Source organism: Haliotis cracherodii, unplaced genomic scaffold (assembly GCF_022045235.1).
Source record: "Haliotis cracherodii isolate W230 unplaced genomic scaffold, xgHalCrac1.p SCAF_9, whole genome shotgun sequence".
NCBI lineage: Eukaryota > Metazoa > Mollusca > Gastropoda > Lepetellida > Haliotidae > Haliotis > Haliotis cracherodii.
The window spans coordinates 9,687,351-9,713,767 of record NW_027266343.1 but is presented as its reverse complement, the minus strand read 5'-3'; the positions used below and the strand labels follow the sequence as shown (position 1 = coordinate 9,713,767).

Sequence of the window (26,417 nt, the reverse complement as noted above, 5' to 3'; positions counted from 1 at the left end):
TGTTGATTGACATTGGAGGAGTACCCGGGTTTGCTACCAGGAATACAACTCATCTGACAATCTGGGTAATGCAGAAGGCAACAGTGTTAGGGAGTCTTCACATTGTCCGAAAAGTTCTATGTGGGCTTGACAAGGCACGGCTTCCTGGGAGAAGTTCCATTCGCTGTCTGGGCTGCGTGCACAGGCTAGGGGAAAGGGCCCTGAACTGATGATGAGCCTAACCACCCTGACCCTGCAAGGATCACCTAACGCCTCTTTGCTACATTTTTCATTCTAATCAGTAAATAAAAATACAGACCGGACAAGCCATTTCCATTACGGTTTCCATAAATATAAATTGTCATTGCAAGATAATAACCAGCAAAGATTTTCTGCCGAAACAGATTCCGTTTGGCTTACGGACAAAATAGCTATGGAAATTATATGAAAATCAAGTGTTCTCGAAAATGGTAAGCATGTCCTGCCCAACCGGTAGCACCCGCCATTCATACAATTTGCATAAAAGGTAATTTTTTATTGCCTGACGCCGCACAGAAGAAATCTCTGCTTAAACCAGAGTACATTGTATTGTTCCAACTACATGTATATCATAAGCACGTGTAATAAACAAGATAATAAATCGTTGCAGGTGCGTATGGCGGTTCTATTGGATGCTGCGATTTTCACAAAGATCATCTGGGGAAAAGGTGGGAAAATTACATTTATATCTTTCCTATTAAATTGTCTTTGTTTACATTACGTATGATGTTAAAGTAGACACATTTTATGGATAACAACTTCTTGAATTACTGCAAAAAAGCGACGTTTCGGTTGAAAACCTTATACCGTTGTCAAGCAAGACTGAATGAAGAACATGGTACAGAATATATATAGTGTGATATTGTTGGCCTTCGTGATCAACGATATTTGTTTTATTAGAACACATTATTATTGCATATGGTGTCATTGGAAATAGTTTTTAATGAAGCATACAACTTTTCAATAATAACATCCCAATACCAACGATCACGACAAAAACGCTAAACAGTATGTTTTTACCTGCTGTACAACTTTGTTCAAAACAAACGTCCTCGAGATCGCGAACAGGATCGACGCGACAGTGAGGACGTATGCATATTTCGAACAATAATTTATGAGAAAAAGCATTATGTACATTTCTCGCGATAGTAATTCTATGATAATTAAATTGCGATGGATTCCAAACTAAGTGCTCTTACCTCAGCAGGTGAACTGGGAATTCTTTTAATTTTGTTCAACATGGCCTCTTATTTTATAGGGCAATGGAAAATTGTATTTACACAATGCATTCAATGTTATTATGTCGACCAAGCCATCACATTATTTAAAATTGTTGTTCAACACATATTGCTATCACCCACGTTGATCTTGTGTTACACTGTAGCATCAGTATTTTGCTCTTTTCAGACCCGAGTGCTTCCCCATCGACATTCCCCAACCCGATAGACACTTCAAGTCCACCTGCATGAATTTCGTGCGCTCGGTTCAAGTAGCGAACGAACATTGCGAAGCAGGTAATATGACACACATAATTATTTTGTAAGTCATAACGTTAAATAAATCGTGGTAACAGTATTGATTTTGAGATTAGTGGTGTAGTCGTCTAAGCCAGTACACAGTCCTATAGTCGTGTCGGCCCAGCTGGTCATGGGTTCGAATCCTGTTTTGTCATCAAAATGTAACACCGTTTCTGTTGTTGTGGGTTATTCAATAGCAGGATACCTCGAAAAGCCCCGCAAGCTGTCATATAACTAAATACTCTTCATGTGTAAGCCCTCGATAATGTCCAGGAAATATCATGTTTACACATAGATGAGGCAACCAATAATAGTTCACTGAGTCCACACGAGAAGAGAATGAGTACAAGCATTATCCAGTGCCATCATCCACTACACTCATAATGTGTGTGGCGTGAGTTGGGTTTTACGCCGTTTTGAACAGTATTTCATTTTATCAGGATTCGTCAGCTTTGTGTGAGATGAAGTCCTTAGTGATGCATATCTTAAACGTTTACCATTTTTGTAAATTCCTGGAGCACAGGCAAAACAAGAGTCAGGACAAACCAAGGATCAGGGTGAATCTGAGATTCGAACCCACGATAAAGGATTCAGGCAAGCCTAAGGGATATATCGCTCTGTGAATTTGTCACATGAATCAACTTGCCCGTGCCCCCTGTGGTACAGTAGTACATATTCGATGTACCAATGACAATATATTAGCTTATAAATTAGCCTCAATTTTGTAATTGCTATATTTTCCCGTAAAAAACAAGCCTCGTTCTCAAGTGCGACCTACAAACAATGAACATAATTTGCTAGCAGATGAAATTTTCACTCTCTAGTCTCTGTCAACAGGATAAACAGAGGCTTCTACTGAAATAACTGTGTTTTTGTACTTATATTTGTTTTCCATGTTACGAAAGATATTCACTGAATATTAATACTTTTCACCAGGATAATAAGGTTTATTCATTTCATGATGACGACCATCTTTGATAAAACTTTTCAACTGTATGCATACCCGAAAGGCACTGCAATGAGTGAGTGAGTTGGGTTTAATGCCGCTTTTAACAGTATTCCAGCTATATCACGGCGTGTCAGCTTAATGTGGGAGGAAAGCCCGAAGTGATGCAGGTCTCAGACGTTTACCACTTCGGTGAAACCCACGAGTATGGTGCTGACAAACCTAGAAACATAATCGGGGCGAACCGGGATTCGAACCCACAATGATAGGTTTCTGGCATGCCCAAGGGACGCAACTCTGCACAGCGAATCGCGGCGCCTTAGACGACTGGGCCACCCATGCCCCCGACAGGGACTACATGGGCTACCATAATTATACGTTGTCTTACATTTCTTCTCAGGAGGAATACCATCGATATCATTCCACCTTTTGTTTCTATTGTGTTCTGACTTTTTTGATAGCATAATGTCACATACATTCACAAGATGCAACATTCTATGAGCCTTAAAAGTTCTACATAATATCAATGCACACACAACCCTAATTTGTACAAACGTACTCTTGATATTTTCCACTTAAAAATTCATTAGTTTAAGAGGTGTCAAAATTCCAATATATTCATACATTTCTCGACACATCTCCAGTGGTGTCAGTTGGAAGTTGCATCATGTTAAATAGTTAGTAAAAGACTGGTATTCCATGTGAGAGCCAAGAAAATAACAGTCGAAGCACAAGATATAGCCATGATTTGGCATAAAAATGCAATAACCAAGGTAAAATCCAAAATTAATCACCCACCACAACAGTAACAGTAGTATACTGCTACAGCAGACGATAGTTTTGAGCCAATCAGTTTACTGTAAGGGGTTACGTGACTAAAATCTTGACTACTTCCGGTGCTGTGGAGGGTTACTATTTCTTATTAAAACTTACAAACCAATACATATTTGAGATTTAAGTTCTGCTTTATTTAAGCGCAAATGTCTGTTCAGTATGATAAAGAACCAAATGTCAAACACCACAACCTGTGAACCATCAGTTTAGACCCCTGACACACAAATTAGACCCTCAATGACATGTCAGTCAACACAAATTGAAACAAATAGTGTTAAACTGCCCTAAAGTAACATATCTGTCACTATCATGCGATTCTATCAGTTAGGTGCCAGATTTGTTTCTGGCCGCTCTGTGTGGGACTTCTTGGTCACTTCAATTTATCTAATTTAATTCAATTTATCTAATTAAAAACATGTTTATAGTTGTAGCTCCCCCTATTGGATATAGGAAGCTTAGTGATCAGTGATTGCAGGCAACATCGGAATTGGCCCCTCCTCCCCTAAAGATGGATGGAACCCATATTTTTGTGAATGACTTCTAACCTGTGCGAGAATATTTTGAGGTCATGTGACTTCAATAAACATGTTCGCACAGCCTCTACAGTGCATGGATTGGTTATATTTTGGTATTAATTTGATAAATTGACATATGTGGACATGGCGAATATTTGAAAACATAACATGTTCCTATAGGATTTGTAATAAAAGGTTTATATGAAGTAGGTGTAGAGCCCAGGATTTTTCACTTCCTGTGACAGGGGTTGTGACGTCACTATGAGGCTTAGCATTGAATCTATTTTTAACCTGTGTGAAAGCGAGGCTTGATTTTCATCTATAATCGGTAACATAGGCTGAGCTCGCACACTGTATGCTTGTTCCAGCTCCTGTGGAACAGCTGAACCAGATCACAGCCTACATAGACGCCTCCCAGGTGTACGGGTCGTCACAGGAGGAACAGGAGAAACTACGGACATTCGTTGACGGTAGAACATATGAACGGTCAATTCAGACAGACTAATTAATGTGGTCCAATTTTGTAATGCCTCTTTTAGTACATATTCACCAGTGAAGCTTTAGATAAGATGAGTTTCATCTTAAACGTAAATAATTCAAACTCAAAACAGAAGAAAACCCTTACCAATTCAGATGATTCACAAGTGTCAAAGTATCAATAAATGTTTAAACTTATCCTATCTCACACTATGCATTTCTCTTTCTTTTTTCGATTCTGAGTGGAAATGAAATAAAAGTTACCAGCTTCTAAAGTTAATTAACCCTGTCATACCTCACATTGCTACGGTCGTTTCCCAGATCTGGGTCATGCGCGTTATGCATGCTGGTTGACTTTCTTGCACTAATCACGTGTCTAACCCAGTCAACACATTCTCCTTAAAATAGACACGCAGTGCTGACGTGTTGTTATTACAGGAATACATTTTGAGTTTTTTTCCCTTGCAAGCGATCTTCATATTTTTGTCGTCTTATTGCCTGCAAATTTACTTTTAGTTATTCTTCATAATGGACGAGCAGTCCACATGGAGACCTGTCTACACTTTGTGCCGACGTGTTTTCTCTCAGTCTGACCCTCATTCCCAGTGTTCAGATTGTCGTGGATTATGCAGTTTGTTAGAGCATTGCGAGCTCTGCTCCGATCTACCAGATGAATCCTTCAAACTGTACCTGCATAAATGTCTGCGTCGGGTGTCAGATCGTCTCTCTAAGACCAAGAAAGCAAGATCGGCCCCATCACACTCACTGGCGGGCAAGGATACTAGGGATCCCACTGATCCAATGATCTAGTTAGACGACGAGGGAGCTTCAATCTCCACGCTTTGTATTGGCGGATGCAGGGACTCATGGCTTGTCTACGATTGCTCCCAAACTAAATAGTGACATCGCAACATCAGATCCTAAGCGTCCGTGCTCTGCGTCTTCAGTGGAAGATAGGCATCTCGTTCACCTCGATACCACTGTTTGAAGGACCCTCCCATTGGTCTCCTCTATTTTATCGGACACTGAAGCACTCTCATGCATCTCATGCTTTAGCTCATGCATCTTCCTCGGAAGAATCCCGTATTCGATGTGCTGTGACCTTCATCCAGGATAAAACGACTGCTATACTTGACCTCCATGCCCACCATGCGGGATCTATCACTACTCTTCATAGACTTAGGCTGTTACAACATTGCTCATGGGATGGGCGCATACAGAAGGTCGCCCATGAAGTCCAAAGAGACACTTCCCTGTTGACACTTCATTGTTGATTTCCTTCGTCTCAAGAGAAATCAACTGGAAGAGCAAAGGAAAGACCAAAGACGACCAACCTTTACTCCGTCTCAACAAGACCTAAGAGAGGTTTTTTTAGTAATAGGTCTGCTTCTTTTCTTGGCCATGGCCAAGCACGCCAACATCAGCGAGGAGTGAAATCAGGCGGATGCATCGTCTCCTCTTCATTGACTAAAGGAAACATCAACTCTCCTAAGTCAGGAGACACCAACCCCAAATGACTCACTACAACAGCAGAACGACTGGGACCTTCTGACTGCAGCCATTCCGATTTTTTCGTCTCCCGTAGGCGGAAGACTAGGCATGTTCGCTTTTAACTGGACCCTCCTAGACGACCCATATGTGTCTCGTCTCCTACAAACAGGTTATCCTCTTCCTCTTGCCAGGACACCTCTGACGACATGCAAACCGTCTCAACTTGTAATAAACGCAATAGAGTGTCTGGGCACTCAGTAAATGTCACCAGGGTTCTATTCTCGAATTTTTCTGGTTCCCAAGAAAGACAGTCCTCAACTACGTCTGATCTTCAACATGAAAACCTTAAACAAAGTATGCCTAGAGACTCCTCCACACTTTCAAATGACATCAATCGCTCTATTACGAACGATTATTCATCCTGGCGACTTCATGATCAGCCTAGACATGCAAGGCTTCCACTTCCCTATCCTCCAAGAGCACCACCAATTTTACGTTTTGTGTTTCCAGGCCAACACTACCAATGGCGAGTGTTCCAATTTGGAATTTCTTTGGCCTCACAAAATCCATCATCAAGCTCCTACACACTCGAGGCATCGTCTTCGAAACCTACATCGACGACTGCATTCAAGCCAACAACGATTCGAACACTCTACTTTGTCACCCCGATTTCACTCAATGCCTACTTCACCAACTAGGTTGGATCATTAACACCAAAAAAGTCAGAAACGATTCCAACACAACGTCTCCAGTTCATCGGAGACCTCTCTGGGCAAGATGTTTGAACCCCAAGATCTTTGGGAGAAAATCCAACGCCTTGTTCCATTGGCACTCAAACAAACACTTTCCTTACCTAAATAAGCAACAACTTCTTGGTCTCCTAACATCAGCACAAGCCCTCACCAAGAGAGGTCAACTTCACTTACGGCCAATCCAGTGCTCCCTCAATCCCTTCCTTCAGGACGACGATTGTCAGGTCCTAATTTCTCTTCCGAACCACCTACACCCACACCTCAAATGGTGGTTAACTCCATAAAATGTCTGCGAAGAAGTCTCCTTGCAAGCATTCACCCTGACCCTCCACCTGCTCGTCGACGCCTCAACCGTTGTCAAGACCTACAAGTGGCGGGGCGGTGGTCACTAGAAGCCAGCTTCACATCAACGATCTAGAATTCAAAGCAGTGATTGTGGCAGTGTATCATTGGTCGACACTCCTTCAGTGCTCCACACTAATGATTCAGTCAGACAACCTATCGGTCGTGTGGTACATACTAGTAAACAAGATGGGATCAACCAAGTCAACATCACTACTATCTCTAGCGCTCGACTTCTTCAAACTGATCGACTCACTCAACATTCAAGTTCAAGCAAGACATATTCCCCGCATCGTCAACATAATAGCCGACTCCCTGTCCCGACCCGACAAACCATCTCCCACTCAATGGCGACTTCATCCCATGATTTTTTATTGGATCTGCCCATTAATTTCCGACGTCGATATCTTTGCAACCCGCTTGAATACTCAGCTGTCCCAATTCATGTCTCAAATCCCAGACCCCCTAACCTGCGACCACGATGCGTTAGCAATCCCATGGGAAGGACTACATGCTTACACTTTTCCCCCCAACCAGCATACTACATCGGGTTCTACAGATGATATCAACGACCAATCGCCTCACTCTACTTTTGGTTGCGCCCTATTGGTCAACATGCAGTTGGTTCATAACGCTCACTCGTCTTGCAGACAGGAGGTTTTACCATCTACCTCTAAGGGTCGATCTTCTGCATCAACCGCACTCTCAGCTCTTACACTCAATCTATGCGCATTTACAGAAATCATTGATAGCTAAGGCTTATTCTTAACGAGCGGTCAAGACCATTGCGGGGGCTCACAGATCATCTACAAAAGCACTATATGACCATAAATGGAAGGCATTTGAATCATGACATTTCACATGACATTTCTAGTTTTGCCACGGCATCCCGGCAACAAATTGCTGAATACCTTCACTATCTTCTATCATCTCGTAAACTAAAAGGTTCAGCTCTAGCTAACTACTTAGCTGTGATGAATTCTGTCATCACAACTACAACGGGCACTAAGATTTCTACAATCGCCGAAATAAAATCATTAATCAGATCGTACAAGTCTCTTGATGAGAAAGATTTCGAACACATTTCTTTAAAGACAGTTCTCCTCCTGGCCCTTGCAACGGCAACTCGAGTGAGTGAAATTCACGCTTTAGACGTCAACAGAGTGCGTTTCGCACATGGGAAAGTATTTTTGGGACTATGATCAGATTTCATTGCCAAAAATCAACTTCCTGGTCAAACTTATCGACTATTCAGCATCCCACCGTTGACCGCCATCTTAAACCCTGACGAAGACATATCGTTGTATCCGGTACGTTCACTTCGAATCTATCTATTCTAATCATCCCGCTGTCTGCTGCAGCTACTACGGAAGTATCCCATACCACAATCTCGTTTTGGATACGCTCAGTGATCCGTGCTGTCGTTTCCAACATGGAACTTCATAGTAATTGCTCTGTGACCGCAATCATGGAGGGATGTTTTTGGAAATCCGATACCGTGTTTGCATCCCATAACCTCCGAGACATCTTAGTGACGGACGTTCAAGGCATTCACCTGTTTGGACCCTTGGTACTCGCACAACAGATCTCAAGGACACATCTGCGCAGATAGGGAGATGTATAACCAGTTTTTCGTTACATTACATCCATCTCAATTTATAATAAACATTTGTCATGACTTTGTGTTTATTGTATTTATACAGAATGTGTATCCGTTTGGAGGATATAATCACTCGTCTGTAGAGACCTTGGTCTTCAACTTGAAGTCGTCATTAGATGTGGCTGATTTCGGTGTCCCGATCTCTTATTTCACACACCTCTTCTTTCGGTATGTGTGTAACGGATCGATGATCCTTTTGTGGATATTGTCGATCGTTTCCTCTTCTCGTTTTTTACCCATCGATTCAATCACTGAGATGATTGGTTTGATGAAGCGATAAAAGAGATGCCGAGCGGGTCCAACCTATCGTCCTCTGGAGATAGGAATACCCCGTCTTCTAGATTCGACGTCTGGATGCATATTCTCTCGAATATAAATCATACTCGTTCGTTTTAGACATACGTTTACGCTTCCTTACGTTTGAACATGTTACACATATTGTACCCAACTTATTGTGTTTCAATTGTTCGCGTATCAGGATCTCAAGATTCTTTGAGAGTGTTCTTCTTATCGTGTCTACAGGTTGGGTTTTTTTTTATTTTGTCTTACGACGCTTAACTGTGTTACTGTATTAAATATTGTACCACTGTTAAGTTCCAGCTTCCTCGTAAATAGCCTACGGTTGTGTATATAGACTAGGGAGTTGCGCCCCACCATCCAACCGTGGGATAAAATGCATAGTGTGAGAAAGGAAAAGTATAACAATTTGAAAATTTTATTATAAATTGTATATTTATATACTTATCCTATCTCACACGTTATATGCCCACCCGTCCATCCCCGCATCGCAATTCCTTAGTCTATATGCTCTTGAAAGAGAATGAGTTGACTGGGATAGACACGTGATCAGTGCAAGAAGGTCAACCAGCATGCATAGCGCACATGACCCAGACTTGGGAGGTGACCCTGGCGATGTGAGGTATGACAGGGTTAATTAACATTAGAAGCTGGAAATGTTTGTTTCAGACACGTTTTTTACTCAGAATCGAAAAAAGAAAGAGAAATGCATAGTGTGAGATAGGATACGTATATAAATATACAATTTATAATAACATTTTCAATTCCGGGTTGAAATGACAGGGTAAGGAAATGGTGGGGATTTTCGGATCAGGAATATTGTCATCACCTCTGTTGTTAAAACAAAGTCGCACTTCCATCTACGTCATGAACCTTTGATGAGGTAACCTTCACATTTTGAGTGAATACAATGAAGTGACGTTATTTGAACAATCACACCTATGGAACAATGGGGCGTGGACGAACCAGTAATCACGAAGCACGTATGATAATTAACAGTGAGACATTTTTTGGTAAACGTCATCGCCAGGGTATTTTCAGTCTCGATTTATTTGACGAAAAATGATTTCATTGGGGGTAAAAAGTGAAAAACATATAAACAGATGACTGAAAATCAGTGATGACACCAGGTGTTCGTGAAAAGGTTGCCCATTCTCTAAACGCTACAATAGGAAAAAATAGTGGTAAGGTTGAAATAGGAAATGAACAAATACTTGGTTTGGTCATTGAATTTTAATCGCAGTAAGTCTATCTTAACTCAATCAAGTCTTTCTGGAAGTTGTTTTAAGTACATTGCACCTTGTTTCAGGTCAGCTGAAGATGAAATTGACTCACTTGCCCAGCGATTCGCAACCAAGCTGTACCACACCAAACAGCCCTAGTTACTGTTTCCTAGCAGGTAGGAAGAGCGTGTAGAATCTTCACCCACCTATATGAAAATCTAGTATCTTCCCTCGATGGCGGCACCAGCCCATGTAGAGCACCAGTTGTGCCCCTTTGATTAAAATGTGATATCCAGTCAGATCGCTTATTTCGAATGGCTTCACCAAGACTGAAAATACCTGGTCTATCACATAAGGGAAAGATTCGAGTTTTCATCCCTGACAGACACAGAAAAAGATACCTGTCATTTCCGCATTTCGGGGTTCCGGACACCAAAGTGTCAAGTAACACTGCAGATCACGGTAACAAGCAAGTTCAGCATGGGTCGTAGAGAATAGCTCAGTCACTGCGACAAGCATTTAAATACAAAGGTTTGCGCTGACTTGGTTGATGCATGTCATCGTTTCCTAATTGTGTAGATCGATGCTCATGATGTCAATCACTGGAATGTCTGGTCCAGACTAGATTATTTACAGACCACCGTCATATTGCTGAGTACGGCAAACAAACAAACAAAGGTTTGCACTCAAATACATTATAAAAATACTTACTGTGAGCGACGAATTACAAGTTTGGCCGAAGACGTATCTATATGCATCTTTGGTTTGGCGAAACACTGGCAGCAAATGGGATGCGACAATCCATGAGACGGGTGTGGTCTGTAACAAATTCGTTGATTAAAATTTTGGAAAATATCTGTCTTTGCTTAATTGTTGGAAGAATTGAAGCGCAAATTCGACATGCGAATGTCTGATCGGACTGTCCGTATGTGCGAAAGTACCTGCTCGAGCTTGTCTGTTTTAACACAAAAATGTCGGCTTGAAATTGAAAGGGAAAGGGTGAAAACTAGACTTTGATATGGGCTAATGGACTCTCCAGCCCCGGGACGACGAGTGCGTTTTGGCCAAAGGTCACATGACAGAATAATACTTCTACATTTGTGCTATCATCCGCAGTATACATCATATATTCATAATGATGCCATTAACTACTCTGTTATGCTCTACTCAAATCATCAATCAAATATAACACCCATTGTATTGAGAGGTTAGCTCATTATCTTTATGTTAACAATATGGTTGCTTTCAATCAGTGGTAGAGCATTTGAAAATATATATAATTAATATAAATGATAACAATTCCTATTATTGGGTTAGAAACATGTATTATGTTTCTAGTCCCGCGTCATTTTCAACCCCAACGTTTGGCTATTCTATTCTATTCTGCCAATGGCATGTAACTATATCCTGCACTCCCCAAAACGAACTTACAAACTGCACATAAGGTGCAACTATGCAGTTTGTGTGTGTGAAGAGTATGAGGCCTTTTGTGCTTGTCGAGTGCAGCTTAGACATCAAGTGAAAAGGTCATGATCATTTTAATGCCCGGTCAGCTTTGTTTTTCCTCCATGCAAATGACTTGTGGAAAATATCCACGTCATCTCTCGTTTTAGGTCAAATTAAAAGATCAGAAACATTCATAGATTTTGGGAATTAAGAAACCATTATTATTTATCTTTCAAGGTGATCATCGAGTGAATGAAAATCCAACTCTTCAGAGCATGCACACCATCTTCATAAGAGAACACAACCGCATAGCTAAAACACTTCAAGAAATTAACTGTCACTGGAGCGATGAAATGACTTTCCAGGAGGCCAGGAAGATAGTCGGTGCTATAATACAGGTACCAATATTCTATTTTTCTCAATAAAATTGTTTTTTTTAATCAATAACGACAGACAAAGGAAATGCACAATTACTTAATAAACTGTCTATCTGTCTGAAATGCATAATGAATGTAAATAATCATGTTATATGTATCTACTGCAAATGAATGTAAATATAATATACTCGGGATTTCAGAAAATCACGTATGACGAATACTTGCCTATTATCATGGGAGAGCATGCCAGCGAGTATGACTTGCCAATTGGATCTGGGAGCACTTACGCCAACGTCTATAGCACAACGACAGACGCCAGCATCAGGAACGCCTTCGCTACGGCGGCTTTCAGAATGGGACACTCCATGATCCACAGCCACTTAGCTAGCTACAGCTCTTCATATAGTAATCTCGGTGAGGACGAACTAAGCGAAATCTTCGGCAACACGGATCTCATTCTGAACGCCAACAACAGGAAGGTTGGTCATTATTGTAGAGGGCTGGTTACGGACCGTGTCCAGAATGCAGAACACAAACTGACGCAGGAGGTCACGGACAAGCTGTTTGCTGACAGTAACGGAAATAGTCTTGACCTGGCAGCTCTCAACATCCAGAGAGGAAGAGACCACGGGTTACCGTCTTACACAAAATGGAGGGAGTACTGTGACGTTCCAACAGCTACATCTATATCTGACCTGGCCTCCACGACACACACAGACACTACAGCGAGACTTTTGAGGAATGTGTATGAGTGAGTGCGGTCCCTTTACACAAGAAAATATATTCTATTGAATCAGGTTGAAAAGTATATGTAATTGTTCATTTACATATAGCTGTACTTCTTAACAACTACTTCCTTTGATTCTAATATGACAATAATGGATATTGAAGTGCAAATACCGCTTACTGTTCGAATCTAACTGGCCTAATAGACTAACGACTCGACTAGAAGTTCTTGATAACCCCACTTCAGTGTGAAAATCAAAGTAAGAAATACAATGTCAATACATGAATAAGGTAGCAAACATAATTATGTGTGATAACATGTATCAAACCAATACGTGATAAAAGTGTGCTATTAAGACAAAAGAGAATAAAATATACGGCTCACTAATTCTCTAGCAAGGAATGCAAAAACATTCTAGACAACGTGACCACCGGACCTAGCCGATTGGTGACGGAAGCTAGCACAGCAAAAAAAATGCAGTTTCCGGTATCCGGATACCTGCCGGATACCACCGGACACTTACCCAAAACGCGTCCGGGTATCCGGTGGCAGAAACCTTGCCGGATACCAGATCTGTGGTATCCGGCATGGACACCTCACCTGAAAGTATGTCACCTGGAATCCGGGTATCCGGCACCGGATACCTCACCGGATACCTCAATCTGGGTGTCCAGGGATCCGGCACCGGATACCTCATTCTGAGTTTCCCAAAACATGTCACAATTTGGGGGGTGCATTTTGTTCAATTAAGTGTGAAACACCTAAATATATATTGGAAACTAACCATGAAAATTGAACATTGCTGAAGGTATCCGGCAGGTATCCGGATGCAATTTTTCGAGATGTCTTTCTCCTAGTAAATAATGTTAGCCTGGGCATAGTAGATAGCTGTAGTAATATTCTGTGTTATTTTGGTTGTAAATATCCCCTTAAAGTTGAGATCTATGGGCAGGTACTTTTGGTGAAAACATTTTTCAAATTCATATATATTTCATTTTAGATGTTCAGCGTATTAAATGAAAAGCATTCAGTCCTGGTATGATGGTATCCTTACATTTCATCTTCATATTCCCAGTTTGTTCTAGCTTCTCGTGGTTGAAGCGCTCGATTCACCACATCGGTACATTGCTTGGTGTCACCCATCATTATATTGTTGGAATTTTGCTCATAAAGTGACATAACACCATATTCACTCTGACAAAACAAATGAAAGTCATTGGCTATGTGCTCACTTGGGCATTTGTTCCTGGTGAGATTAAAAGATTATTTTGGAACTGTATCAGTACTTGTTACATCTTGACAGACGAGTTTCATTGAAGTTTGAAACAGAATATCATTAACCCAAATGGGTGCATCCACAGAAAACACCTAATAAAGTACCGGTACATAAAAATATCAATGTAATTTTTCTACTGACATGGAACTAAAAACTTCATTCAGTGAGCTGTATTAATTGTAGGAAAACATTCAGGGCATTAGTATATTTGATATATGTTAGCACCTATGTTATGAATGATCAATATCATATTTCTTTAAAGAAGCAAAACAAAAAAAGTTGTTAAGATAACAAATCATATTTATTGATTTTATGACATTTCATTGGTTCAGTAACCAAAGGTGTTTGCAAGAACATTCAAAAACAGAAACAGATGCTTCAATGCCATTTTCTAAATAAACAAATCGGTCAAATCTCAGAAGAATTTCAAGGGAGAAGAATATCTAAAGTCAATTATGTTTGTGCAGTAAACCACAAAAGTCATTCAGATTTGTATAGTCAGCGTCAGTGTACACCACATAAACATAGTCTCACTGCTGTGGTATTAATTCCTTTAGACTTGATTAATGTCGTAATAAAACAACCTACAGAATCACACTGATGTGGCATTATTCATTCAGAATCATCACTTTCTGAGGTGAACCTGCTAGTTGTTCTGGGGAGGATTATTCATCACCCTGAGAGTCCTTTGTATGACTTGTCTGATCTGGTGTCATTGTGAAATCCAGGTGCCTGAAACAATTTATAACATCTTTAAAATCTTGTTATTAAAAATATAAGAAACACACATATATTGACAAAGGGTAAAAAGTTGGTTTCTCAATGAGTAAGGTAATGACAGTTTATCAAGCAACTGTTAACCAAACCATGTTAACCAATGTAAAAAAGCCATAGCAAACAGTAAATTTTACAGAAAATACAAAATTGTAATTGATCTTCTGAAAACAATTCCTGTAGTGCCATAAGGCAGGCTCCCCTGAATTTTTCTCAAATGTTTGCATTACATCAAAACATAAGGAAGGGTAAACAAGGCAATGCAAATTGCATAAAATAGGTTCTTATACATAAAAACAGAACTACCGTATTTGATGTAATAAGTGCCTCGCTCTAATAAGCGCCCACGGGAATATTTGCTAATATATTGGCTAGTTAACAATCCCAATTAGCACCCTTTCCAATTGATCAATGTATACAACGCTTATTTATTTGCATATAATACACATTCGTGTGTGATATGCACCCTTAATTATGGGGAATTTCATTCTGGAAAAATATATTTGTCGTACATTAACATTTCAGGCTGCCAGCATAAAGCACAAAATTTTGAGAGCGCCCTGGGCGCTTATTCTGTCGAATACGGTATTCATAATTATCAAAACTTTCAATCACACAAGTCATGTAAGTGATCTCAAAATATTATATAATGAGTGTGCAAGTTAGTATAGTTTCACACAGCTTTTAGCAATATTCCAGCAATATATCTGCGGGGACACCAGAAATGGGCTTTTCACACAGTACCCATGTGGGGAACAGAACCCAGTGCTTCGGAGAACGCATTACCCACTAGGCTACCAAATACAAATATCATCTCAAATACAAAAGTAAGTAACATTAGGATTTCATACAACAGATATTTTCACCAAATATCAAGTCACTATACAACTGATTGAATTACTGATTAGAGAAGCAAGAACATATAAATGTAGCAGCTGAATCAGGCTTAATTTGAATCGTTCCTTGCTTCAGTTGCAATGGGAGCCACATTGAAAATAATTATCTCACTTATTATTGATAATTAATATCTACCATTAATTGGTAGGCCAAAATAGACACTGGTGCAAAAAAATCAACTAAAAAGAACCACCTGAACAATCGACTAAAAACTATGTATATTACATTTTGGGGACCTTGCTGGCAATAGCATGGGCGGATACAGAGGGGGGGTGCTGTGGTGCGCACCCCCCTTTTTATTTCGAAAATAAATCTTTATTTCTGTATAAATTACCACCAAAGACAATAAATACTGTAGCTGTAAAAAAAGCTGTATCTGCCCATGATTAGTCATGAGTAAAATCATTATCATATTTTTATCATTTATCCTATCTTTAATTAAGATTAACAATAACGGGAAAAACTGCCAAATATATTGGTCAAGTGTAATCATTATTTAAGTAGTTCTATTTGGTTTTGGAACTTTTCAAGGGTCATTGTAAAAATATGTGTATTCCTATTTGAATACTCGTTTGATTGTTATAAAGTTACACAGTATTGCATCTATCGTCTGTTTCTAAATACAGTGGAACCCATCTTTGACTTGTGTGACATAATTGAATCATACCCCAATTGAATCATACCCCAAGTGCATTGTTATGCATCTGCACAGAGTGGTCAAAGTCCTTGTCACACACATAGTTTGCTACAAGGCAGAATCCAATACAGTTGAGACATCAGGTTGTATCCAGAAAAACTGTCTGATAATCTCAAGTATGGTCTTGGTAGGATCAAGGGATGTAGCTAATCCTAAATAAACATTAAACAAATGACATAATCTCTTCTACAGAACACTTGATCAAAGCCTGCCCCACCTTTGATGTTTATCATCTTGTTACGCTCACAACAGCTCATTAGCAAGATGAAATCAATGTCAACTCATGGTGGATTAGGGATTAACAGGGCAATTAGTGTCAGGTGGGTATTATCACTTGCAATTATCTGTTAATTACTTAATTGAGTAGTGACAGCTTAGTTAGTTTCCAACCACACTGACAAGTCAGTTTACAGTTTACTAGTAACATGTTTCTGTGGACCAAGGAAATGTATCTTGCCAGATACTTAAAAAGTTCTACTCATAAGTAATAAAATAATGTCAGTTTTGATATGCAATTCTCCCTTCAAAGACATTTAACATTTGATATACATAAACTGTCTGTTGAAACTATGATGATGCTAATATACAAGTCGCACAAAACAACTAATTCCTATACTGGTACCTAGCCAAACATACATATTTTTTATACGCGTATGCACATGCTTGTACATATATACCTCTACTGGCACATCACACATACAAACAATCATTAGATGGATGTAATGGTTCAAAAATATTTTACATACACAAACAAGTGAACAGATTCTGTAATAGCATGGTTAATATTGGGAGATGTTTAAGCATTTCCATTTTCACAGAATCGAAGGCATATCCTTTCAGGACTCAGATCAGCTTGTAGTGATTTAAATTCACATAAAAATGATTCATGTGAAATGACCTATCCCGCATGTGTGGCACCTGTTATAAAAATACCATTCATTACTTATATGTGTGTGACAAATTATGCTATTATTAGAAATAATAGGTATTATTATTATACAGCATGGATATTAGTGATTTAAATTCACATAAAAATGATTCATGTGAAATGACCTATCCCGCATGTGTGGCACCTGTTATAAAAATACCATTCATTACTTATTTGTGTGTCCAAATTATGCTATTATTAGAAATAATAGGTATTATTATTATACAGCATGGATATAAGAAAGCTTTATATGGAATTGTTGAAAATTATGTACAGGAAAACATTGAAATAAATCAATCAATACGTGCATTTATCTCAGAATAGATTTAATCAATATGGACTTCTCCTTCATTATCTAATTATAATCAGATGATTACATTATTGCTCAACTGATAGTTTGCAATAGTATAGAATTAGTATTATATTATTAATTATTTTGTATTTGAGCATCATTTAGATAAGCCAATGAAAAAAATATATGTTTAAAACACATGTAGTAGAACATATTGCAATAGTTAAGACCCGAAAAGAAGTTATGTGTAGGATCCTCAAAATGGTATCCACAAGAGCAGGTTGTAGAATCATGTTGGTGTTTGTTGTTTAACTCTGCACTCAGCCATATTCCAGCTAAATGACGGTGGTCTGTAAATAATCAAGTCTGGACCAGACTATCCAGTGATTGACATCATGAGCATCCATCCACACAATTGGGATACAATGACATGGATCAACCAAGTCAGCGAGCCTGATCAGCCGATCCATTAAGTTATCTCTTACAACTAGCATAGGTTGATCATGTTGATGGGGACTAACTTCAACCTGGAATCCCCATGTGAGTATGTATGCGGCTGTTAGCTTTGTTGGATGTTTAACGCCACACTCAGCAATATCGCAGCTATGTGGCAGGAATCAAACCTGCATGGGTCTTCAGCACGAAGAGTGAACGCTTCAACCACTAGGCTACCCCACCACCCAAAATTCCCCCATGATAAAGTTGTCATCATGGTTATTGTTCAGCTAGTTCAAGTGAAAATGTTCATACCCTTAAAATGTCTTATCTTCCACATCACGATGATCTCTGATGCAAAACTTCCCTGTCATTAAAGCTGTTCTTGATTCTTCACATCTGGAAAAATATGTTGAGGCTATTAATCATCTCACAGAGTAAAGGGAGTATATGAAATAAGACAGTGAGTCACATTAGCATACAAATTATCCAGTTAAAGTAAACATATTTCTTCATTATATACATAAGCAAATACTAACATATGATAGACAGGCTACTTGTTATATAAAAATATAATTATATCCTGATACATTTACTTAAATGTTGGCTATGAAAGTTAATGTGTCACATGTGACAGGCTTACATGTGGTAAATTACTTTAATACGTGATCATTGTAATATTCACATATTCCTTACCTTAATGTGTCACTTCAGCTGCCAGCATTACCTCAGCTGCAATCTCAATATTTGGCCAATTTTGACGAAATGACTGATCGTTTTCAGTGTATAAGCTGGGCCTCGTCTTTAATATAACTTGGCGCAAGTTGACGACGCGCATAGAGAGCCGGGAACCAGCTTATGTCGTGTTAAACTGGTTCCGGGCTCCCTATGCGCATCGCCAACTTGCGCCAAACAATATTGTGATATTAGAGACGGGGGCCCAGCTTTGTGTTAACCCGGAACAAGCCAATTTACCCATATTCCCCTGCGGTCCAGGGCGCCATTTTAGAACATGGACGTAAACAAACCTCGTGTATCGATATACGCTGTCATGCTTGATTACGATAAGCTTACCTCGTGTATCGATACATTGTTCTCATTCACCTCCACCACGGAAATGCCGGCCGAAGTTCCTCTGAGCCATCCACAACGCGGAAGTCAACAGTATTTGGAAAGGCGATTGGCAGCAAATGCGGATGCCAGGTACGTAGCAGGGCTTCGTGACCTTATGATTTCCGTGCAGAGATCTTATGGAACGGATTGATTTTGATATTTTCCTGCTCTACATACTTTACCGTAAACGCCAAGGGTCCTTTTTTTAGTATTATGGTCAACTGTTTGTTATGACGACAAGGATTTGCATAAGGGGCGTAATGGATTTGTGGTCAAAACAAGATGATCCAAATTAGATCCGCTTTTTATAGATAATGAAGAAATGTACAAAGATCTAGGAACGATTATTAACTCTAAACTTTTGTGGGATGCTAATACAGACTATAATTTACAATAATGGCCACCAAAGACTTTACTTTTTTTACGCTTAACATATTTTTATAATTACACTGTTATGTCCTTGTTTTGTATAAGCTTCATAACTAAATAATTCAATATTTCATTGAATGACTCTGACCTTGGCGAGGATCTTTTTTCCAACAAGTGATTCCCTATGTAAAGTGTATGTTGAATGACCCAATAATTGTTTGACAGTTGTTAAATATGGGATTATGTTTTATCTCTGAATGTTTGGGATGAAATATTTTAATAAGGACAGTTCTAAGTTGGAAACTCAACTGGGGCCTTTTCAATTGAATTCAATGTACAGTTTGGATAATTCTGTAATGTGAATGCTACTTATTTTTGCAGAATGTCTGGATGAATGAATGAGTCAGTCATCTGCACAGCATCAATGGAAAAAGGGAAGCAATGAGGAACAAGAGAAGAGTAGCAGTGAGTGGTAAATATTTGAAATTATTCTGTTTGGTTCATCATGTTCATGTAGCTATTCTGCAAATATTTTTTCAGTTTGCTTGTTCTTTATCACCTGTTGGCATGGATGGCCTAATTATCAAAGGCACCACAACTTGCTGTGCATAGTTGCATCTCTTGGGCTTGACAGAAACCAATGGTCGTGGGTTTGAATCGAGGGTAGCATCATACACTTGCTTGTGGGTTTCATCAAAGTGGTAAACATGTAAGACCTGCATCACTTCGGGCTCTCTTCCCATTTCACTCATTTAACACCACATCCAACAATAGTTCAGCTAAATGACAAGGATTATAAATAATCAAATCTCAAATCCCAACTAGGCAAACCAGTGAGTAATGTTATGAGCTCGATCCAGACGCACCGATGATGACTGTTATGGACAACATCCCACGTTATTGGGTACGATTACGAGCGATCAATGAGCCCACTTGCTACCTCATCTATTACTTTGGCTTGTATGGGAAGCATTTTTAAGAGATGTCAGTTAATGATTGTTTCAACTCATCAGCATGGAACAATATATATCTCAAATGTTTGGTATATAACAAAACTCAAAGATGATAAATTAAGTGAATTTGCTGCCTTTTATCTGTAAGTACATGTTGCAACAATTCTTTTCTATTGCTACAATCTTTATACATAATTTTGCAGAAACTGAAGTCCAGCTTGAGATACCCGGATGACTGGTTGACAGTCTGGAAGGACCCTTCCAGATATCAGAAGTGATAGGCAGACAGTGATGAGGAGAATCCTGTTATTTCAATGGGGGCCTACCAAGAAGTTATATCCCAATTGACACTGGGACACACTCACAAAGGCTGGTCTGGCTAATGTGAGAAGACCAACCAATGCCAAGTCGGAGTGGGACCCTTCAAGGACGTTGAAGAAATTATTGTCTTTGGCCATGTGGTAATCACTTGAAAGGAATGATGTTTGCGACTACTTGTCTATAAATGTGGACCCAAACACCAAATAGAATGTTCACAATTCTACTAACACAATGCAACAGGGATAGAGCCGATCTGGCCTCCCCTCATCCTGGTTCCTGTTTTTCCATGGCAATATAGAAGGGAAAGGATATTTGAGGGCAAGTAACTCTGAACTGGTGAGCATGGTCTGCTTATGCTTTCAAGCGAACAGTCAGTATTGAAGAATAGGAGGAAATTGCATACTGCATCAGGAACCATCATGTGAACAATGTTCAGTGTGTGATATAGGCATATAAATAAAAGAAATTGATAATTTGTTTGTTGTTTATGTTTCTTTAGCCAGGTGTGTAAATGGGGATTTTCCAATATTTTGCCTCAGTTTGATAGCCACAGTTATCGGATGAAACCATGCATTGCTTGGACATCTTTGGAATAACACATTGATCTGCTATGTCAAAGGTCAATGTCATAGCCAGACAAAAAAATTGTTAATGGCCAAACTCTTCCTTAGGGCAGGGATAGAAGTTGGCAACAGGTCATACACTTACTTTTTACCCCCCCCCCCCCCCCCCCGGCATATAGCGATCAGCCAGTCTGTCTGTCCATCCGTAATCATTTCCTTTTCCAGGGGAAGGATTCCCAAACCATTCAGTGTATTTGATCGAAACTTGGCAAATCTATCAGGCACATACTGAAGTGGTGCCTTTTGGTATTTTGGGATTTTTCTAAAAAAAAAATAATTTTTTTTTTTATGGAATGACGTTGGACATAGACTCAATTGGGGATGGGGTTCGTTTCCGGGGCAGAATTCAAAAACCATTCAGTGTATTTGATCGAAACTTGGCAAAGCTATCAGGCACATACTGAAGTGTTGCCTTTTGATATTTTGGGATTTTTCTAATTTTTATTTTTTTAAATTTTTATGGAATGAAGTTGGACATAGACTCAATTGGGGATGAGGTTCGTTTCTGGGGCAGAATTCGAAAACCATTCAATGTATTTGATCAAAACTTGGCATTCATATGGATGCGACCATGGTGGATCTTTTGTGGATAAACAATGTATGCTTCTTAAAGAACTTTAAACTGTTGACTCATTACATACAGAAATGCACATTTACTAGTGGTTACTTTACAGACATCTGCCGGGGGGTTATGTCATCTTTCTGATGACTCTTGTTCTCTAATGTGCCTTTTCCTGCAGAAGTCTAAATAACTCTTACTCATATAGTTGTATATCATTGTCATATGTTTGTCAATGTTATACTGAATGAAGCAATTTACAATTGTTTTTGAAATAGTCGCAACTGATATTGAAGGTCAGATTAGCTTTCAATGTCTTTCAGTAAAAATGTTCACAGTAACTGAGGAACAGCTCTCTGTAGTGTGATGAAATCTGGTACATGTCACCCTCAGAGTGAGGCATATTGTGTTTCAAACTTAAATGAAGCTGGTATGCTCGTAACAAGTACTTGTACCTTTACAAATAATCATATTATCATCTCACTAGGACCAAAGGCCCAAGTGAGCACACAGTCGATGAGTTTATACTTTCACTCAGAACAATCTGGAAGTCTGAACATGAAATTTAAGGATATCATCATACACGTATTAGAACTGATGTTTGTTCATTAAACAGCTTAACATCTAAAAAGATTGAAAAAATTGTCTTCTCCAAAAGTACATGCCCATAGATCTCAACTTTAAGGGGATATTTACAACTAAAATGACACAGAATGTTACTACAGCTATCTGATATGCCCAGGCTAACATCATTTACCAGGATTGCATCCGGATACCTGCCGGATTCCTTCAGCAATGTTCAATTTTCATGGCTAGTTTCCAATATATATTTAGGTGTTTCACACTTAATTGAACAAAATGCACCCCCAAATTGTGACACGTTTTTGGAAACTCAGAATGAGGTATCCGGTGCCGGATCCTTGGTATCCGGTGCCGGATCCTTGGACACCCAGATTGAGGTATCCGGTGAGGTATCCGCTGCCGGATACCCGGATTCCAGGTGGCATACTTTCAGGTGAGGTGTCCATGCCGGATACCACGGATCTGGTATCCGGCTTGGTATCTGCCACCGGATACCCGGACGCGTTTTGGGTAAGTGTCCGGTGGTATCCGGCAGGTATCCGGATACCGGAAACTGCATTTTTTTTGCTGTGTAGAAAATTATAGTGATGGAGCGATGAGGTGACTAGACTGGTTATTCGACTAGTGGTGAAAGTACAACAGAGGGAAAATGTGTTCTTCCTGTACACGCTACCATCCACTGTGACAACACCCTGAATCACATCGATTCATACTGACACGTCTCTTTCCAGACACATCGACGACATTGACCTGTTTCCTGGGGCTCTGTCTGAGAAGCCTGTTCCAGGAGGACTTCTGGGACCGACATTCACCTGTCTCCTGGGGAAGCAGTTCCAGGCCCTGAAGGAAGGAGACCGATTCTGGTTTGAAGAGGACAACGCATATGTGAAATTTACTCCGAGTGAGTTATAATTTTACCATGATTTGGGGTTAGTCAGTTGTATCGAATTACAATAAACTCAATCATTTGTAAAATGATGAAATGTACGATCATAGTTAACGTTACAGAATCCGAAGCAGGCATAGTACATGTAACATCGCCTTTACAACGATATATCAACACACGTGATAGAGGTTTCTCTGTCGATGTGGTTCTGCTTTCGCCAAAGATCGACCATTGGATATTCGGGAGGAATAGTGGAATAATTTGCCTCAGGTTTTACAGAAAAAAATAATAGTTATGTTACTTTTGAGTCGTATCTAATAATACAATGTATCAGTTTTTTATGTATACAATTATGATTTATTATCAGACCAGCTGAATGAGATCCGGAAAGCCAGTCTGTCCAGGTTAGTGTGCGACAATACGGACACCCGCAAGATTCAGAAGAACGCTTTCATCAAGGAATCTCCGTATGTAGTATTCAAACCTTTGCGTTTATAAAAATAAATGTTTATCAATGTAAAACAATGTGAATTTCTTGTAACACATTCAATTTCTATTAACACGTATACAGTAGAAATACCCGTTTTGCTCATCCACACTTATGATAAGGAATTTTGTGAATTTAACCTATTTTCCAGGGTCTCATGCGGTTCTTTGTATGAAATTAACCTCAACCACTGGAATGAGCCGAGCACAGGCACCTGGAACACCTGGACTTCCTGGGGAACATGCTACTCCGGCAAACAGAGTAGAAGTCGCTCATGCAAGACCTGTGGTTGCACTGGTCAGAGCTATCTGAGTCGTAGTTGTGGAGGATGTAGTTGGTCAAGCTGGGGACAATGGAGTAGCTGTAAGTCAGGAGGAAGAAGCCGCTCTCGCTACTGTACCAACAAACAATGGCGTGGTCGCAGACGGGCGGTGTTGGAGCAGCCACTTGGTCGCATTGTTCGTCCGTGGTTTCCGAATGATCCTATCGGTCCTGGTGGTCCTGGTGGCCTATGTATGTGTACAGAGCCCAACATGGAACATGGATCCTGCTGGGGGAATGATGTAGTTATGTCGATTGATAATAACCATCTGTCGACGTTGTGAGGGCTGAGGAGGAGAGATTTGCATAGTATCTGGATCTTCAGAAGAAACAGCCATAAGCTTTACACTTTCGGTAATACTACGAGAAACGAATGTCGCGTGTTTCCTGTCTGTCAATTGTCTGCTGAAGAAATATAATAAAAAATGTCCCTTTATACTTGATCTTCATGTATGTATTTATCGCAAGATATATCCATTAATCAAAGCTGATATTAGGGTAATCATACAGAATCTAATATCCACTGTCTATCTATCTACTATCTATCGTCCCACGATCTGCGATTAGCGGTACTATTGCTGATGCTTTCAGTTTCTGGTTTGTCTTGTCTCAGATATTGACAAACTTTCCATTTTCATAATTCGCCAAATAATGTTCAGCTAATTGTACCCATGTTCAGTGGCACCGTTGAGTGATCTGTTAATGCACCCGTAATCATATTTCTCTTTATCGTATCTCACATCAGATCTTGGTTTGATTTTACCAACCTTCTATGACAATAACATTCACAGCGACATGTCACTTTGTTTAAAGTTTAACTGTAACTGATTAGTATGGCTAATTATCTTTTCCCGGTAAGAGGTGTAACAGATTACATATAAATTTTGACTACAATCATCGCTTACATGGAATGGATACATCTCATATGTCAAACAGTTCATTACATTTAAAGCGAAAACTTGTAGTTATTTGGATCATTGTAATGCCTATTTTTATGAGATGCAAATAATTCATGATCGTTTTTATTGTATAAGGAAGGAGGGGTAGCCCAGTGGTTAAAGCGTTAGCTCGTCACGCCGAATGACAGCTGGGGCTCAGTTTCCAACATGGGTACAATATATACTAGCCACATAAAGAAACTGTGCACGGAGAAAATATATTCTGGATTGAAATACAACACAGCAAGAACAAAATGATACAGACGCTGTAGCAGCTGAATAATCGGACCATTAGAAAATGTCAACGGGACCTGAACTACATCTGGAGAGAGGTCTGGAGAATTTCCAGGCCATGGCAGTAACATGACATTGTTATGGTAAAGGAAATTCCATTGCGACACTAGCCGTGTGAGGACGAGCGTTGTCCTGTTGAAATGTCAATCCCGGGCCATGACGTTGCAGGAAAGGAATGACCACAGGCCTCAGAATCTGATCTCTGTAGCCAACACCGGTGAGATTGCCCTGAACAAACACCAAAGGGGTTCGGTGCCGTGCTGTTATCCCACCACAAATCATCACAGAGCCACCTCCAAAACGATTCCTCTCCACAATACAGTTGCGTGCATAACGTTCTCCCAAATGCCGGTAGTCACGTTGGCGCCCGTCACTGTGGGAAATGTTGAACCTTGATTCATCTGTAAAGACAACATTTCTCCACCATATTCGAGGTTGGCGAACATGATTTCGACACCATCTTAGACGGTTGACGCGATGAAGGTGTGTCAGGATGGGACGTATGGCAGGGCGTCGTGGTCGAATCTTGTACTGACGTAAACGATTCCTGACAGTGTTGGGATGGATACGGCGCAGTCCAGGAATTGTCTGGGACGTCGTTACTGCCGTTTGGAACATGTGTCGGAGATGTGTAACTCGAATCCATCTGTCCTGTCTTGGCGTCGTTACTCGGGGACGTTCTGAACGTGGGCGGTCGGCAACGTCATTTGTGTTCTGATAACGCCTCACCAATGCCGATATCGTGTTACGATGGCATTGGAAATGTGTTGCCACCTGTTGTTGCCTCATTCCCGCTCGGATAATTCCAATGGCTTCATGACACTGTGCAGCTATCAATCTTGGCATGATTTGCTTGTGATATGCTTGTGTCTGCGCCTGAGAAGTTTTGGAGTTTTGAATGACCACAGATCATGCTTTCCAAAGTGACAGCGAATTTTGAGTTGCACATGCTGTGTACAGCTGCACAGGTTGCACGTGCAGTAACACATTGCACGTCCATAGGCCCCCATCAATGACGTCATATCGCATGGCACGGGCATGAGCGTTTGA

General features: G+C 40.0%; 1 protein-coding gene and 2 long non-coding RNA genes across 3 annotated transcripts in view; 2 read left to right on the top strand and 1 right to left on the bottom strand.

Moving 5' to 3' along the window:
• The window catches only part of LOC139451705 (myeloperoxidase-like), a 52,553-nt gene that overhangs the window by 9,785 nt on the left and 16,351 nt on the right, over window positions 1-26,417 (top strand). Inside the window, exons 6-10 of the mRNA XM_071233024.1 lie at window positions 629-686; window positions 1,426-1,532; window positions 4,199-4,300; window positions 10,159-10,248; window positions 11,756-11,916. Coding sequence (XP_071089125.1) covers window positions 629-686; window positions 1,426-1,532; window positions 4,199-4,300; window positions 10,159-10,248; window positions 11,756-11,916 — 518 coding nt within the window. The remainder of the gene's footprint in view (window positions 1-628; window positions 687-1,425; window positions 1,533-4,198; window positions 4,301-10,158; window positions 10,249-11,755; window positions 11,917-26,417) is intronic.
• LOC139453424 (uncharacterized) lies at window positions 14,019-18,739 on the bottom strand. Its single transcript, XR_011652417.1, has 3 exons — window positions 18,618-18,739; window positions 18,237-18,320; window positions 14,019-14,630 (listed from the first exon to the last, which is right to left on the bottom strand). It is a non-coding gene; the product is annotated as an uncharacterized lncRNA (long non-coding RNA).
• On the top strand, window positions 18,789-21,197 carry LOC139453425 (uncharacterized). The gene is made up of 3 exons (XR_011652418.1): window positions 18,789-19,124; window positions 19,785-19,875; window positions 20,560-21,197. It is a non-coding gene; the product is annotated as an uncharacterized lncRNA (long non-coding RNA).